Source organism: Geotrypetes seraphini, chromosome 10 (genome assembly GCF_902459505.1).
Source record: "Geotrypetes seraphini chromosome 10, aGeoSer1.1, whole genome shotgun sequence".
Classification (NCBI taxonomy): Eukaryota; Metazoa; Chordata; class Amphibia; order Gymnophiona; family Dermophiidae; genus Geotrypetes; species Geotrypetes seraphini.
Genome location: NC_047093.1, coordinates 96,371,274 through 96,387,883, shown reverse-complemented (window position 1 = coordinate 96,387,883; position 16,610 = coordinate 96,371,274). Strand labels below are relative to the sequence as shown.

Sequence of the window (16,610 nt, the reverse complement as noted above, 5' to 3'; positions counted from 1 at the left end):
CATAAAGTCATCTGCCTTGACCTCTGAAAACCCGCGGAATATAAATGATAATTAACATTTTCTCTGCGTACAATGTGCTTTGTGTTTTTTAAATTTTATTGTTGGTAGATCATTTTGACTTGGCCACGAAGGTAATTGGGAGGGAGGGAGGGGAGCTGCTGAAAGACATCTAGTAATCCTTGCAGGCTTGACTGCAGGGAATTATTTTTGTAAAATCATGTTTTGTTATGTGACTGGCATTATTTAGACTTTAATTTCTATGAATGAATAGAATGAAAATGATATAAAATTACTTGCTTGTTTTATGTGCGTGCGCTGAAGGAAAGTGGAAAGAGAGAGTGGGGAGAAGACGCTGATTTATAAATTGACAATTGTACAGAATATTGTTTCTCTTTATACTTTAATATAATAAGTTCAATATAAAACAATTCAAGACTTGTGTGGATGGAATCAGGTGGTTTGTGGGGATGAGGACCGAGCTTATGGGGATTAGTCCAATAAAATGGTATTTTCATATTTCGTATTATTTGTTTTATTTTTATTTGTTAATTTGTAAAGTGGTGATTGTTATGTATCAGTTTTTCAAATTTACATCTACTGTCTTTATATTTTGCACAGTATTAGAGGACATGTATTACTGTTTTTGTGGTGTTGTGGTGTTGCATTGTATGCAGAGTCTAGTTTCTTGGCTATTCAGTTTAACTTTTGTCTACATATTTCTATTTTTAGTTTGTGATTATTCCATATTGGGCAAAGGTGTATCTGTCTGTGTGTATGAAAGGGACATGGCTTTCTGATAGCATCGACTGTACTGGATCAATTGACTGTGCAGGATCTGGTTTGTTTAGTTTTACAATGTATGTGTTGGTGTTCTAGTGCTCACTGCAGTGTTTAAGATACTGCCTTTTCGTAGGTACACTCTTGTTGTGCGATATGTAGATTGTTACTAAAAATCATATTTTTCATATAGATGGGGGGTGTCAAAAAATGATGGGCCCCGGGTGTCACATATGCTAGGTACGCCACTGCACATATTACTATTACCAAGATACAAATGAGGTACAGAAACAGTTTGCTCTTGCCACATGCCAAAAATCATCACTTGGGTAAGGATAAGCATGCTTTTTAAGGTGTTTTATTTGTAATGTATTCTATGATGTTCCTGGGGGGGGTGTAATGTTAGTAATCTGCATACCATGACAGTAATGAACTTCCCTCTTAATGATCTCAGTCTTTCAAGTTTACTGCTTATTCTCACTGTGGTACTTCCATTGTGCCAAATAGAGCTTCCTTCTGGAGTTCTTGTAACATACATAATAGACAACACATCCAGATGTTCTTCAAAAATCTTTAATCAAGCCTGCATCTCCCTGTCTCTGTAAACCAGCTTGTACTATTTATATAAATAAAAAATAAAATAACTGATCTTTTACAGTTGTATCCATTCTTAAAAGAAACAGCCCAGGGGACATTTCCGCTAGAGCCATGGAGCTGTGAAGACGTGAGTCACATTGGCTCCAGAGGACCCCTCAGTGAATAACCTGCTTATATAGCCTACCCCCTATTATTTTGCCCGAGCGAGGTTTGCCAAGACTCTGGGAAGTGCGCAGCTTTCATACATCTTGTAACTGTGGATGGATGGCTACAAAATTAACGTGCAGAGATCAGGAGAAAGGAAAGACTCTGGACTCTAAGATGGATGCCTCCCCCTGCCTCCCCCTCTCCAAGTTTGCCCAGTTCCACGTGGGTGGTGGAGGTCACTACTGAAGTTCAGGCGGTGCTTGAACACATGGTGGGCAAACAACTTCAACAAATCCTGGAAAAACTGGATGCTATGGATCAGCATTTTACAGCTATTACTAAAGATTTTCAGGAATTGCAACAATGAGTAAGCTCTGTGGAAGACACCCTCCAAGTGCTCACAATGGATTTCCAAGCTACGGCCTCACACCCTACTTGAGCTTGAAGCCAAACTAGAAGATCTGGAAAACCAGGCACGCCAGAATTATTTGTGACTAGTAGGTCTCCTGGAATCCATACCTGCTCAAACTTTATCTACTTTTTTGGAGACTTGGCTAGTGGATGCTTTACAACTTCCTTGCCGGGCCCATTTTCCATTGAAAGAGCGCCCAGACTGGGTCAGCAGTGCGATGATCTTTAAAGTCCTAAACTATGCGCATAAGATGGCGATTCTTCGTGCACTCAGAGCAGGAACCTCTCTACAGTATGAGAATTGGCCTGTGCTATGCTTCCAAGATTACTCAATAAAAGTACAAGAAGCTAGCGTTCTCAAATGTTTCAAGACAAAGTACATTTCAACCTCATCTATCCTACTTGCTTGAAAATATTTCATGGAGGGTCTGCGCTCTTCTTTGAGGATGTGGTGGCAGTGAGTTCTTTTCTGCAAACCCTGCCAAAACCTTGATTATGTTTTCTTGGACATGACTTGGGCTCTCTCCTGGCCCCATCGGACTCGGCGGGGGGGGGGGGGGGGGCTGGGGATCGCAGGGCAAGAGGGCTTGGACTCCCTCTTGCCCCGATGTCATCGGGGAGGTCGGGGGTGCCGCGGGGCAAGAGGGCTTGAACTCCCTCTTGCCCCGATGTTGTGTGTGTGTGTGGGGGGGGTGGATTCTGTAACCGGTGTTGTTTTGGACAGACACCGGTTACAGAATCCAGATTTTAGGCGAAGGACTGGCTCCTCCTTCGCCTAAAAGCTCTTGTTTTAGACGTTTGGGGCTTAGGCTTTTTTTTGGTTGATTATAGGGTATAAGTTTAGATGTAGTGGTGGTCTGGGCGTTTAAACAGCTGAATGTAGAGGCAGGCCATTATCAAAAAAAAAAACCTCCCTTTGGACGTTTTTTTTGATTATAGACATTTTCCCTGCTTCTACTTTCAACATTTAAGGCCTTAGGCCAAAAGGGGACTTAGACGTTTTTTTTTATTATACCCCTCAATGTTTGCAAAGGAAGTTTCTGAGAATTATGCTTGAATTTTGAGCTAATTTGGCCAAACAAGACTAGAGGAAATAAACTCCAGCCCAGGTTTTATGTTGGGGAAACCTTTTTCCTTTGGTCTAAGAAAAGCTCTGTTTAAACATTTGTTTGGAAGGCTTATTGCCAACATAAGGGGGAAGAGCAGTAGCTGCAGCAGCGGTTTTCGTGAAGCGATGTTCTGAGTTACAAGAACCAGGAGGTATAGCTGTTTAAGCCTGGGGTTGTTTTTTCTGAGCTCCAAGTCCAAATCCATCAACCCAGTGGGATGAAGGGGACAGCAAAGGGAGCAGTGTTGAAGAAATGATATTCTAGATTGAACCCTGTTTGGAACTCTCGCCACCTTCAAAACTGCATGGAAACAGGACCCTTTCCCGTCACGGTGGTTAGCTCTTCCCGCCATCCCTTAAGACCAACTCACAAAAGACAACGTCTCCTCAAAAACCTACAATACTCAGAGGACAGCTGAACCCAGTAGAATTTTGGACGCACTATAGCTTAATCTCCAACCCAACTTTTGACCCTAACTTCATTTTAGGATGGAAAAACGTTAGTGATCAGGTCTTAAACGACACAGTCCCTCTGAAAAAAACTTTAAAAAGACAACGTTCATCAGACAGCTGGTACAACACCGACTTAATGGTCTTAAAGCAAGAATTATGCAAATTGGAAAGAACATGGTGCAAATCAGGGAAAGATGAGGATAGACTTACTTGGCGACTAAAGGTTAAAGAATACAAAATAATGATCAAAGAAAAGCATAGCAAACACTACTCACAAAAAATTAATTCTCCTACTTTAAATAGTCATGAACTTTTCAAAATAGTCAATTCTTTGTTTGATATTGAATTCCACAAGCGCTCCAATAAAGACTCCCCATCTCCTGTGGCGATCTTAGCTGACTTTTTCGCTACAAAAATCCACAAATTGAGATCGTCCCTTACAAGTTCAAACATAGATTTACCTATCACGCTTACTGCCTTAGACAAAGAAGGTACAGCTGTTGACATGATCTGGAACCACTTTGAAAACCCAGACTGGAGCCACTTCCTCAAGCTTTACTCAAAATATGTAAAATCCAATTGCCTATTGAACAACTGCCCACCAACTATTATGAAAACAGCTCCTATCTCCTTCAAGGCTGAACTTTTTAACTGGGTCTCTTCATGCATGCGTACCGGTAACTTCCCGGAGGATCTTGGACATATCCTCGTGACTCCTATTATCAAAAACCCAAAGAAGTCCGCTTTATTGACGGCCAACTACAGACCCATTGCCAACATACTATTCTTTCTTAAACTAATGGAAGGTCTAGTTAACATCGACCTCACAAAATACTTAGAGAAGTTCAACATCCTACATGATTCTCAATATGGCTTCCGAACAAATTACAGCACCGAAACAGTTTTGGCCTCTATGAGTGACCATCTTTTCCATGCTGCTCCTTGTGACCTTGAACAAGTTTTCCCGGGGAAAAAGCGCACTGGTACTGCAGCTCGACTTGATCAGTGCCTTCGACCTTGTCAATCATGACCTCCTGCTTAGGTGCCTTGATTCTATTGGCATTTCCGGACAGGTACTAAATTGGTTCGCAGGTTTCCTAAAAGAATGTACTTACCAGATCTACAGTGAAGGAACCTACTCTCAAGCTTGGTCCAATCCCTGCAGAGTGCCACAGTGCTCCCCACTCTCCCTCTCACTCTTCAATATCTATATGGCATCACTGGGAAATATGTTATCCGATTTAAAACTGAAATCGTACGTATACACGGATGATATAACAATTATTATTCCCATAACCTCATTGACCCAAGAGACAGAACTCATCTCATCCGTCCTTATCAAGGTTGAACATTGGACTATGCACTCCAAACTAAAACTGAATCCCGAAAAAAACAAGATTTTCTTGGCAAGTCCCAATAACAAGATCGTAAACACCTCCTTGAGACTAAATGAATCAGACTACCCAATTAATCCCACAACCAAAATCCTTGGCGTCACCCTGGACCAAAGCCTGACATTTGAAGATCACACTAATGCTCAAGTCAAAAAATGCTCTCTCACTCTATGGAAACTTCGTACCATTAAACAATGCTTCGATTTCTTTTCCTTTCAACTGCTGGTTCAATTCTTGATCTTAAGTACCTTAGACTACTGCAATATTAAAACCATCAAAACGACTGAGAGTCGTCCAAAATGCTGCAGTTCGTCTCATTTATGGCCTCAAGAAATCAGACCATGTAAGCCCATATTACAAAAAAACTACACTGGCTGCCTGTGGAAGCAAGATTCATTTTTAAGTTTGCTTGCCTTTGCTTCAAAACCATGACAGGTTCATCCCCAACCTATCTGTCTCACCAATTCGAATTCCGAGGCACAACTAATACACGCAGTACCTATTTTTTCGCTTTTCCGTCCCTAAAGGGCTGCACCTACAAGAGATACCTCGACAGAACACTATCATTCAAAGCAGGCAAATGGAACAAATGTTTAACCAACTTCATCTCAAATGAACTTTCGTATCAAATGTTTAGAAAGTCAATAAAAACCTATCTCTGACAAATTTGTCTGACCTGATGTACTTCCAATACACTTCCAGAGAAACCTGACTAAACTTAACATGGCAATGTAAATTCAAAAGTTCTCTGTAATGTCACAGTCTGTATACAGTCTCTTCCCTTGTAAACCGCTTAGAACTGTTTATGGTATGGTGGTATATAAAAATAAAGTTATTATTATTAAAGAACAGCTTTGGCTTGATTTACCGATTACCTCATTGGTGTGAATAAAATCCCTTGATAAGCCCAGTTTCTATGATTTATTTTTGCTTTGTTTAAAGTACTGTATGGGTCAGTAATAAAAGCCACCTTGAGTTTAAAAGTTCCAGACTTGTTGGATTGACTCCTGTTTGATAAGGCAGCTGAGAAAGCATAGTGAGATTTATATAAAGAAATCTGGATAAAAAGGTACCATAGACTGGGAGTCACACTAGACACCGTGTCTTCCGTGTTCCAAGAGCCTAGGTTGTCACAGTAAGTGATATTGCTGAAGGGCTGTCTAGTAAGATTTGTAGATTACACAATTCAGGCTAAGAAGTAGGAATCATCTAAACACCAATGTACTCCTTAATACAAAATACTACATCCTTTTGCAATTTTTTGTATTAAGGAGGTCACTAGTGTTTGGAAGGTTTGTAGACACCCCTGATTGTGTGGATAACATGAGGAAGGACCTAGTGAACCTTGAAGAATGGTCCAAAATTTGGCAGCTAAAATTTAATGCTAAGAAATAGAAGGTCATACATTTGAGCTGAAAAAACCTGAGGGAATGGTACAGTTCAGAGGGTGAAGAACATTTGTGCACGAAAGAGGAGTGGGACTTGGATGTGGTAGTATGTGATGATTTTAAAGTGGACAAACAGGTTGAAAAGATGATGGCAAAAGCCAGAAGGATGCTTGGGTGCATAGGGAGAGGAATGGCCAGTAGGAAAAAGGAGGTGTTGATGTGCCTGTATATAAGACTTTGGCGAGACCTCATTTAGAATATTGTGTACAAATCTGGAGACAGCACCTTCAAAAAGATATAAATAGGATGGAGTCACTCCAGAGGAAGGCTACTAAAATGGTTGGTGGTCTTAAAGATATCATATATACTTTGGAGGAAAGACGGAAGATATGATATGAGGGGGGAGGGGAGTGTGGCACAGTGGTTAAAGCTACAACCTCAGCACTCTGGTTGTAGGTTCAAATCCATGCTGCTCCTTGTGACCTTGAACAAGTCACCTAATCCCCCAATTGCCCCAGGTACATTAAATAGATTGTGAGCCTACCAGGACAGACAGGGAAAAATGCTTGAGTACCTGAATAAAATTAATGTAAACTGTTCTGAGCTCCACTGGGAAAACAGTATAGAAACTGAATGAATGAATAAATGATAGAGATGTTTAAATACCTAAGTGGCATAAATGTGCATGAGGTGAGTTTCTTTCAATTTGAGAGGAAGCTCTGGAATGAGAGGGTACAGAATAAAGGTAAAAGGTGATAGATTCAGAAGTAACCTTAGAAAATACTTTTTCACAGAAAGGATGGTGAATGCTTGGAACAGCCTTCCAGTAGAGGTAGTGGAAACAAAGAGTATCCGAATTCAAGAAAGCTTGGGACAAGTATGTTAGATCACTGTGGGAGAGGCGGATATGTGTCACAGATATGTGTCGTGAGCAAGGATCCGTCGCTTGAGACCACTGAGTGGCAAGGGTCCATTGAGGGTCCATTGGGGTGGCATGGCTGGGCAAATTAAATCTTTATCTGCCTCAATTTTTCTATATTTAATTCAGTAGAAGATGAGTTCGTTGGAAGACATCAGTGCCAGAGGAATGTTTCCTCCAAATGGTATGACGAAGCCCCCGATAAATCCTCGCAACAATAATTGTACCTCAGCTCGCTTTGCGTATTTCTTCAGCCAAGGCATGTTTTGAATGATGATCGGTGAATGGGCCTTGTTGAAAGCATCAGGCCTTGGAGCTTCCTCCCTGCTGTGTTTGAGATTTCTTGGGACACAGGGAGAGAGGGTTCGGAGAGCTGCAGATGCCACACAGGTGCTTGAATTTGCAACCTTGAATGTTGCATGTTGATCTGTTGAATTTCCAGCAGACATTGTGTGACAAGGAGTCAGGCCTCCCTTTCTTGACTCCGGGAACTGCTCATTGAAACTGGGGATGCACAAGAGCACTAGCGTAGACATTCCTCAGCCAAAGACCCCGGTCATCCATGTCCCATGCAAGGTTTGGGTTGGATTCTATCTTGTCTCTGAATTGTTCATCACAGGCGAGCCAAGCAGTACCTTTGTGTTCTCAGTATATACCAATCACTGTCTCGAGGTAGCACAGCATGGAGTCCATCAATTCAGGTCTTTTCCGGCAAGTGATGCTCATTGTACGAGCTTACGACAACACCCAGCATGCCAGGGTTTGTGGAATAGGCTTACTGTGGTCTGCTGGGAGGTCGCCTTTCTTTGCGTGCTTCTTCGCATGTCTTCTCCATCTGCCCTCCACAAGCTTGAAGATGTAAAAATATTCTTGCCTGGCCACCTTTTTTCTGAGAGACCGAGGGACTTTCTGCCACAGGCAGAAACTCCATATGTAGCAGGGGAACTCCATATGTGGAAGATAAGGCCAGTGCAGTGGGTCGCGCAAGAGAAGGAGTGGAGGAGGAAGAGGAAGAAGATGACTGCCTATGTTTTTTCTTACCCTTTTCTTTGATGTTGTAGATCACCTTTCTTTTTCAAGAAGGGCTCGGTTGTCACTGGCTGGATGCTAGGAAGACTGGTCCGGTTATCTGGAAGGCGGCAGTTGACCTCCGAGGGACCTCCTCTGCTGTTGTGTTGCCCTGTGCGGTCAGAAAGTGTGATGTGCAAACGATCACAGACTCAACTACCATGGTTCGCTCCGGATGCAACATACTGTGGATCCTGGACTCGGGAGACGTGAGAGCACTGACCGCTAATGCAGGCTGAAGTTTCAATGTTTTCCAAAGGTTGGAGTGTATGTCGTCATGCACAGTGATGCCTTGAAAGTGGGGATCTCCGAAGATCTTGGGATGGAGATGATCTGCGAGACCTCCGATGTGTATCCGATGTAGACTCCAGCCGACGGTCTTGCCCCCTGTGTCTGCAATGCCCTGATGCATGGCTCCCATGTCTGACTCTGCCCACGGGCATCTTGCTATTGAGAGCGGGACCAGGATCTTTGTTGTTCTCCGCATGCTATGTAGCTGTGGGAGGGCAATCCAAGACTTCCCTTTTTTGACTGTACACCAGATGACCCTGTCTGCTGTGATGGGATACTCCGATGCACTGAGTGGGTTCGAGATCTATGCCACTTGTTCCCTGATCTATCAGGGCATCCTTCTCAAGGGCCCTTGTGGTTACGCCACCTGTTCCACGATCTGAATCTGCTGCGGGTTGGATCTACTGCTGGATTCACTTGGTCTGCGGAATGACGTGAAGACATGGCGATTCGTGTGGTTGGGGCGGAGGTCGAGGGGGATAATTGACAACTGGGTCTCGGGGAAGCTCTGATCTGTAGTAGCGCTGGCCATGGGATTTTCTCTTTCAGGTTGTGCTCTTTGCAGATGAGTAGTGTCCTGAACAGCCTGAGGGTCAGCTCCATGGACGGTCATACTGCACCTTTCTACTTCTGTCACCTTGTCATCCCCCCACTAGAGAATGACACAGTGACAAAATTCATCACCGTTCCCGTCCCCGCGGATAACCGCGGAAAACCATTTTCATGTTATTCTTTAAGGAGAGAGGGAAGAATCAGAGTATGAATGGCCACAACCACTGACCCTCAAACTTTGCTTTGAAGAATTCTGGAGTAGAACAACCTAAGGTTGAAATAGACACTAAAAATGACATGGGATTATTTCCCGCGGTTATCCGCGGGGACGGTGATGAATTTTGTCACCGTGTCATTCTCTATCTCCCACCTCCAGCTGGGTCTATACTCGGCAAATCTGCGCACTGCCTGTTGACCGCTGTTCCATAGAGGTTGATGGTACATTGAATGGTAGAACCGCATATTTGCCTTGGACCTATAAGGATGTAGAGGGTGGGCATGTGTGGGCACGCAGGAAAGACCTTGGCAATGGTAGATCCACAAAAGCAAAGAACCTTTCTGGCTGCTGTCTGGGTTGTACAGATGATCGCTGAGGCAAGGCATCATCTTGTGGTAACCAAGCGTCTTCCTTTGTTGCCTGACATTGACTGGATACCTTGCTTTTTCTTGGCACGGTGCTCCTGGGTGCACATGGGCTGTTGCAACAATTCCTGATGCAGAAGAGAGTGTGGCTGTGCTTCTCAGAATCTTAGCCATCTGCTCCAAAGGTTGGACTGTTCAGTGTGGCTGTGCTTCTCAGGATCTTAGCCATCTGCTCCAAAGGTTGGACTGCTCTTCCATTGTGCACAAGGCTACAGAAGAGGAAAGCTGTGTTAGAAGGACGTCTTCAGGGAGAGCAGCTGCTTAACTGGAGTCCTGCTGAAGGAGGAGAGAAGGCAGGATCACCAATCCGAAGATGCAAGGGCAAGTTGGAGATCTTCCAATGAAGAATCTGACAACAATGTCGGTACGGAACTACTCTATGCTCTGAGAACGACGGTGCTGGGAAGAAGTTGGGGTGGGTCTGCCACGTGCAGTCGATGTCGGCAGTGCAGGGCTACTCGACTCCCCCAATACCAATGGCGCTGGCAAGAAGTCAGCTTGGGCCTCCAGGTGCAGCAATCTGAACGCTGGAAGCACAGAGAAAAGGGCCAATACTCCCAAGCATTCAGCTTTTGAATTTTGCCACCCCCTCTCTCCCGATACGCCAAATGAGAGGTGGCCAATTCCTCCAACGTCAAAGATGACATCGGAGGGTATAGGGGAGAGTCGGGGATGAGGACCGGGCAGCCGCCATGTTACCAGTGGCATGCTCGGAGGGCCATCGCTGCCGGCATTAATTATTAAGCGCGATTAATAATTAATCACATGCAGCCCACTTTCTGCCTTCTTCCCCCTCCCCCCACACACCTTGCAGAACCAGCCGTACAGAACTGTTACCTGCAGCCTGCACCAGGCCTTTCCCTTTGACCTGGCCCTCTCCTTCTGATGCAATTTCCTGTTCTCAGAAGGGGCAGGCCATAGCGAAGGGCCTGGTACAGGCCAGGCAGTCTTTCTGCAAGGTTACTGGCACTGCAGGTCTTCTTCAAAGGTGTGCAGGGAGGGGGAACACCGTGAACCATGGTCGGGTGCAAGGTGGGGGAAGAGGAAGGGGGAGATGCCGGACTATGTGGGTGGGGGAGTTAATGAGGGAAGGAATTAAGAGAGAACTGGGGTAGGGAGTGGAGAGAGTTGGACCTGTGTGGAAGCAGAAAGAATATATGGGGGGAGGGGGTTGGAGACCTGGCCCCCTCCAAAATTACAGTATCTGAAGCCCCATCAGCCGATTAAATCTGCTGCTTGAGTGGCCCCTTCCTCTTCTCAAGAGCGAGGAAGTCAGCGGCATACTTTCAGCCACTGGCACTTGCACTCCCCTGAGCATGCTTGGGGAGGGCCGACATCAGCAGCTAGAGGCACCAAGTTTACTTCCTCACACTTGAGGCAGCACAAGGAGGAAAGAGGTGGCTTTGGCATCCCTACCAGCAAAGGTATGATATCTATAGTAATATGGGGAGGAAGAAATATGTGCCCTCCCCCACACACACACCTAGTCTCCTCATGTGCTTCTCCCATGGACTCCTGGCTATGCTCCACCTTTAATCATGAGATTAAAATTTTAATCACATGACTAATCACGAATAAAATTTTAATCGAAATGCAGCCCTAATTGTAATGTTAAACATAACTCCCTTCAGTAGACTCTGATCTAATGTCCACTGATAAACGATTTTAGATCTGAGGTGATTTACTCAATAGGAGTCATCTACCACAGAACAAACTTTGTTAAGTAAAGCACCATAGATCCAGAATGGTTTACCAATGGACTTAAGATCAAAGCCTTCTTACTTACTTTTTTGAAAGAAGGTTAAAACATTGCTCTTTTGAGTGCTTGGTGGATAAGATGTAGTAACTGGTTGCTCTGGAGAAAGAATTGTTTGGATGCCTGTAGAGTTTGCCATAAACACTGTGTATCAATGATCTTTTTTGTTATTGTTTGTGAGATAAATGTTTTGATGTAATTTTTATTTTAATGCATTACTTTTATAATTTTTTATACCAGTTAGCTCCCTAAGGAAGGTATGGTGTAGTATATAAAAAATTGCATTAAATTAAAATTAGATTAAATTGAACAAAAAAATGTTCTTTCCATAGTGACAGCCACCAGTGGCATAGCGAGGATAGGGGTGCCCAGGAGTTCCTTGTGATTCTGTTAATTCTCTATTGCCCTAGGTGCCAAACTTAAATTCTGAGTCCAGTAGGGACACAGAAAGTGCCTGCATACAATATATGTAAACTGATTTGGATGTACCACAGAAAGGTGGTATATCAAATCTATGACCCTTTATCCTTCATGTTGATCAGAAACATTTTTTTTTAAAAAATTAAGAGCTGATCCCTTCTTCAGTGACTCAGCAACAGTTTCCTAGACAGCCACTGAAATTTTACCTCTAATTCAGGGGTGTCAAAGTCCCTCCTCGAGGGCCGCAATCCAGTCGGGTTTTCAGGATTTCCCCAATGAATATGCATGAGATCTATTTGCATGCAATACTTTCATTGTATGCTAATAGATCTCATGCATATTCATTGAGGAAATCCTGAAAACCCGACTGGATTGCGGCCCTCAAGGAGGGACTTTGACACCCCTGCTCTAATTAAACATGCTATTTTTTTCACATTGTTGTCATCCACAGCCAACACAGCGAAAGGAAATGAAGACACAAAAAATACCAAGACCTAAATTGCATATATACTAATGCAAGGAGCCTAAGGAACAAAATGGGGGAATTAGAAGTCATGGCCAAAACTGAAAACATAGACATCATTGAGGTCTCCGAAACATAGTGGAATGAAGAGAACAAATGGTATACAGCACTACCAGGGTACAAACTCCATCGCCAGGACAGGTCAGGTCAGAAAGGAGGAGGAATAGCCTTATACACATAAAAGAAAGCATACACTCGACCAGAGTGGACACAGCAGAGAAGACCAACAAATTAGAATCGCTATGGGTTAAAATACCAGGAACGAATGGGTCCGAGATAAAAATGGGCCTGTACAATCGCCCACCTGGGCAAACCGAAGCTATCGATAAAGAAATGGAAGCCGAAATGAAGAGAGAATGCAAAAGCGGTAACATGATTATTATGGGGGACTTCAACTATCCCGTGATAGATTGGAGTCTTGGAAGTTCAAAATGCGCCAGAGAGATCGGATTCCTGGAGGCTATACAGGATTGCTTCATGGATCAACTTGTTAGAGAACCAACGAGAGAGAATGCCACCCTGGACCAAATCCTAAATGGGCTAGGGGGACCTGCGAAGGAAGTGGAAGTAATGGGACCATTGGGAAACAGCGATCACAATATGATCAAGTTCAAAGTTGAAGTAGGAATACCGAAGGGAAAAAGAACCATAGCGACAACTTTTTAACTTCAAGAAAGAAGACTACAAAGCGATGAAAGTAATGATAAAGAAGAAACTCAGAAACACCTCAAAGAAATGGCAGACTGTAGAACAAGCCTGGTCTTTATTCAAGGACACGGTGATCGAGGCGCAAAATCAACATATCCCAAGATTCAGAAAAGGGTGCAAAAAGAATCGAACAAAAGACCCGGCGTGGATAACCAAAGAAGTGAAGAAAGCGATAGGTGATAAGAAGAATTCATTCAAGAAATTGAAAAAAGGCAAAACTGAGGAGAACTGGAAAGAGCACAGGAAGTATCAAAAAGAATGTCACCGTGTGGTCAGAAAAGCCAAAAAGGAATATGAAGAAAGGCTAGCCAAGGAAGCACGAAATTTCAAAACATTCTTCAGACATGTTAAAGGGAAGCAACCGGCTAGGGAGGAGGTGGGGCCGCTGGATGACAGAGACAGGAAGGGAGTGGTGAAGGAGGAGAGAGAAATGGCGGAAAGACTAAACATGTTCTTTTCGTCTGTATTTACAAAAGAGGACACATCCAACATACCGGAGCAAATCTTCAAAGGAGACCAAACAAATAAATTAACATCCATGGAAGTAAGCCTTGAAGACATACGTAGGCAGTTAGAAAAATTAAAAACCGACAAATCACCGGGCCCAGACGGAATCTACCCTAGAGTACTGAAAGAACTAAAGGAGGAAATAGCAGAACTACTACAGCAAGTTTGCAATCTATCCCTGAAAACAGGAGTGATCCCGGAGGATTGAAAGATAGCCAATGTTACGCCAATCTTTAAAAAGGGATCAAGAGGTGACCCGAGGAATTACAGACCAGTGAGTCTGATCTCGGCTCCAGGGAAAATGGCGGAAGCACTAATAAAAGACAGCATCGATGAGCATTTTGAAAGAAATAAACTTCTAATCACAAGCCAACATGCAAGGGGAGATCATGCCTAACGAACTTACTACACTTCTTCAAACGGATGGACAAAGGGGACCCCATAAACATCGTATATTTAGATTTCCAAAAAGCCTTTGACAAGGTACCCCATGAACGCCTACTCTGGAAACTGAAGAACCATGGGGTGGAAGGACACGTACATAGATGGATCAGGAACTGGTTGGCGGGTAGGAAGCAGAGGGTAGGAGTGAAGGGTCACTACTTGGACTGGAGAAAGGTCACGAGTGGTGTTCCGCAGGGGTCGGTGCTCGGACAGCTACTATTCAATATATTTATAAATGACATAGAAACAGGGACAAAGTGCGAAATAATAAAATTTGCAGACGACACCAAACTATTTAGTGGTGCTCGGACTAAAGAGGACTGCAAAGAACTACAAAGGGACCTGAACAAGCTAGGGGAGTGGGCGACGAGATGGCAGATGAAGTTCAATGTAGAGAAATGTAAAGTATTGCATGTAGGAAGCAAAAACCCGAGGTACAGCTATACGATGAGAGGGATGTTATTGAGTGAGAGTACCCAGGAAAGGGACTTGGGGGTAATAGTGGATAAGACAATGAAGCCGTTGGCACAGTGCGCAGCGGCTGCTAAGAGAGCGAATAGAATGCTAGGTATAATCAAGAAGGGTATTATAAGCAGAACAAAAGAAGTTATCCTGCCATTGTATCAGGCAATGGTGCATCTGCATCTGGAGTACTGCATCCAATATTGATCGCCGTACCTTAAAAAGGATATGGCGATACTCAAGAGGGTTCAGAGGAGAGCGACATGTTTGATAAAGGGTATGGAAAACCTTTCGTACACTGAGAGACTGGAGAAACTGGGGCTCTTTTCCCTGGAGAAGAGGAGAATTAGAGGGGATATGATAGAGACTTACAAGATCATGAAGGGCATAGAGAAAGTAGAGAGGGACAGGTTCTTCAAACTTTCAAAAACTACACGAACGAGAGGACATTCGGAAAAGTTGAAAGGGGACAGATTCAAAACCAATGCTAGGAAATTTTTCTTCACCCAACGGGTGGACACCTGGAATGTGCTTCCAGAAGGCATGATAGGGCAGAGTACGGTACTAGGGTTCAAGAAGGGATTGGATAATTTTCTGAAGGAAAAGGGAATAGAGGGGTACAGATAAAGGACTACTACACAGGTCCTGGACCTGATGGGCCACTGCACGAGCGGACTGCTGGGCACGATGGACTTCTGGTCTGACCCAGCAGAGGCACTTCTTATGTTCTTATGTTATGTTCTTAAGTTCATTGCCAGAGAATGTGGTAAAAGCAGTTAGCTTATCAGGGTTTAAAAAAGATTTGGATAATTTCTTAAAATAAAAGTTGATAAGTCATTATTAAGAAGGACTTGGGAAAATCCATTTCTACGATAAGCAGCACAAAATCTGTCTCGCTCTTTTGCCAGGTACTTCTGACCTGGATTGGCCACTGATGGAAACAGATTACTCGGCTTGATGGAGCTTCAGTCTGTCCCTAGAAGACAATTCTTATATTATGTTCTAAGAACTTGATAACACCTGCCTTCTTTGGAGTTCTATTGGAGCAAGTAGCTGTAGAGAAACCCTGTTGCAACTAGTTAATCATTTCTATAGCATTACTGGACACATGCCCTCAGTGCTGAATCTGTTTACAGGAGCTCAAGGAATCTAATTTGTAGATAGGCTGGGCAAATTTTTATGGTCACCTCTTTCCAAAGGCAAAGGGAGAATTATATGAGACTGACCTGCAAACTAGAATAGACAATATTCTGATGAATTTGGAAACTAAATGCAAGCAAGAACACTGCTAAGTACCCCGACCCCTATCCACTCCTTTCCCCTGCCCCATTAAACCTTATTGCCTTTCACACTGACCTTTTTCTGGAATGCAATATTGGGAAAAGTGTTCTGGTCAAATTTGTAGCCGTTGATGATTATCAGATAGACAAAGGTAGCTGCTGAACAGTAATCAGGCAGAAACTTCTCCTGGCCCGGTGCTACCTTTACCAGCTAGGTATACAAAACAGTACAGCATGGAAGGAGATAAAAATGTGGTTCAGTAAGTCATACTTCACACTTTTGAGCTTTTCAAGGACACAAAATCTGCTTCAAGATATTCTTAGCATTCAAATATACTGTATAGCCAAAATCTCCACATTTACCCTTGGACTTCTCTGTAAAGTTCAAACACTATGCTGCGCCTTGTGACCCTGGGCAAGTCACTCAATCCTCCATTGCCTCATATAATAGATTATAAGCCCACCAGGACAGATGTCTGAGTACCTGAATGTAAACCACTTAGACAATTGATAGGCAGTATATAAATAACTAAAATAAATAAATAAAAATATACACATACATACTTTTCAAAACTTCAGGGATATGCATACAGGAAAAATAAACAGTGGTGATAATTTTCTCTAGATACAGTGCTGCCAGTAATTAACTTTGAATGCTCTATGAACATTGGATCAGTATAGAAGGAATAATATATCTGATATTCTGAGGAAATAGCTGTGTCACCTTACCAACATAGAGGGAGACTTGTTCAGTTTTTTTGCT

The 16,610-nt window shown here is 43.4% G+C and overlaps 1 protein-coding gene across 1 annotated transcript in view; it reads right to left on the bottom strand.

Annotated features, from left to right (window-relative positions):
- Positions 1-16,610, bottom strand: part of ENTPD2 (ectonucleoside triphosphate diphosphohydrolase 2) — a 169,638-nt gene that overhangs the window by 4,640 nt on the left and 148,388 nt on the right. Inside the window, exon 8 of the mRNA XM_033959937.1 lies at positions 15,924-16,058. Coding sequence (XP_033815828.1) covers positions 15,924-16,058 — 135 coding nt within the window. The remainder of the gene's footprint in view (positions 1-15,923; positions 16,059-16,610) is intronic.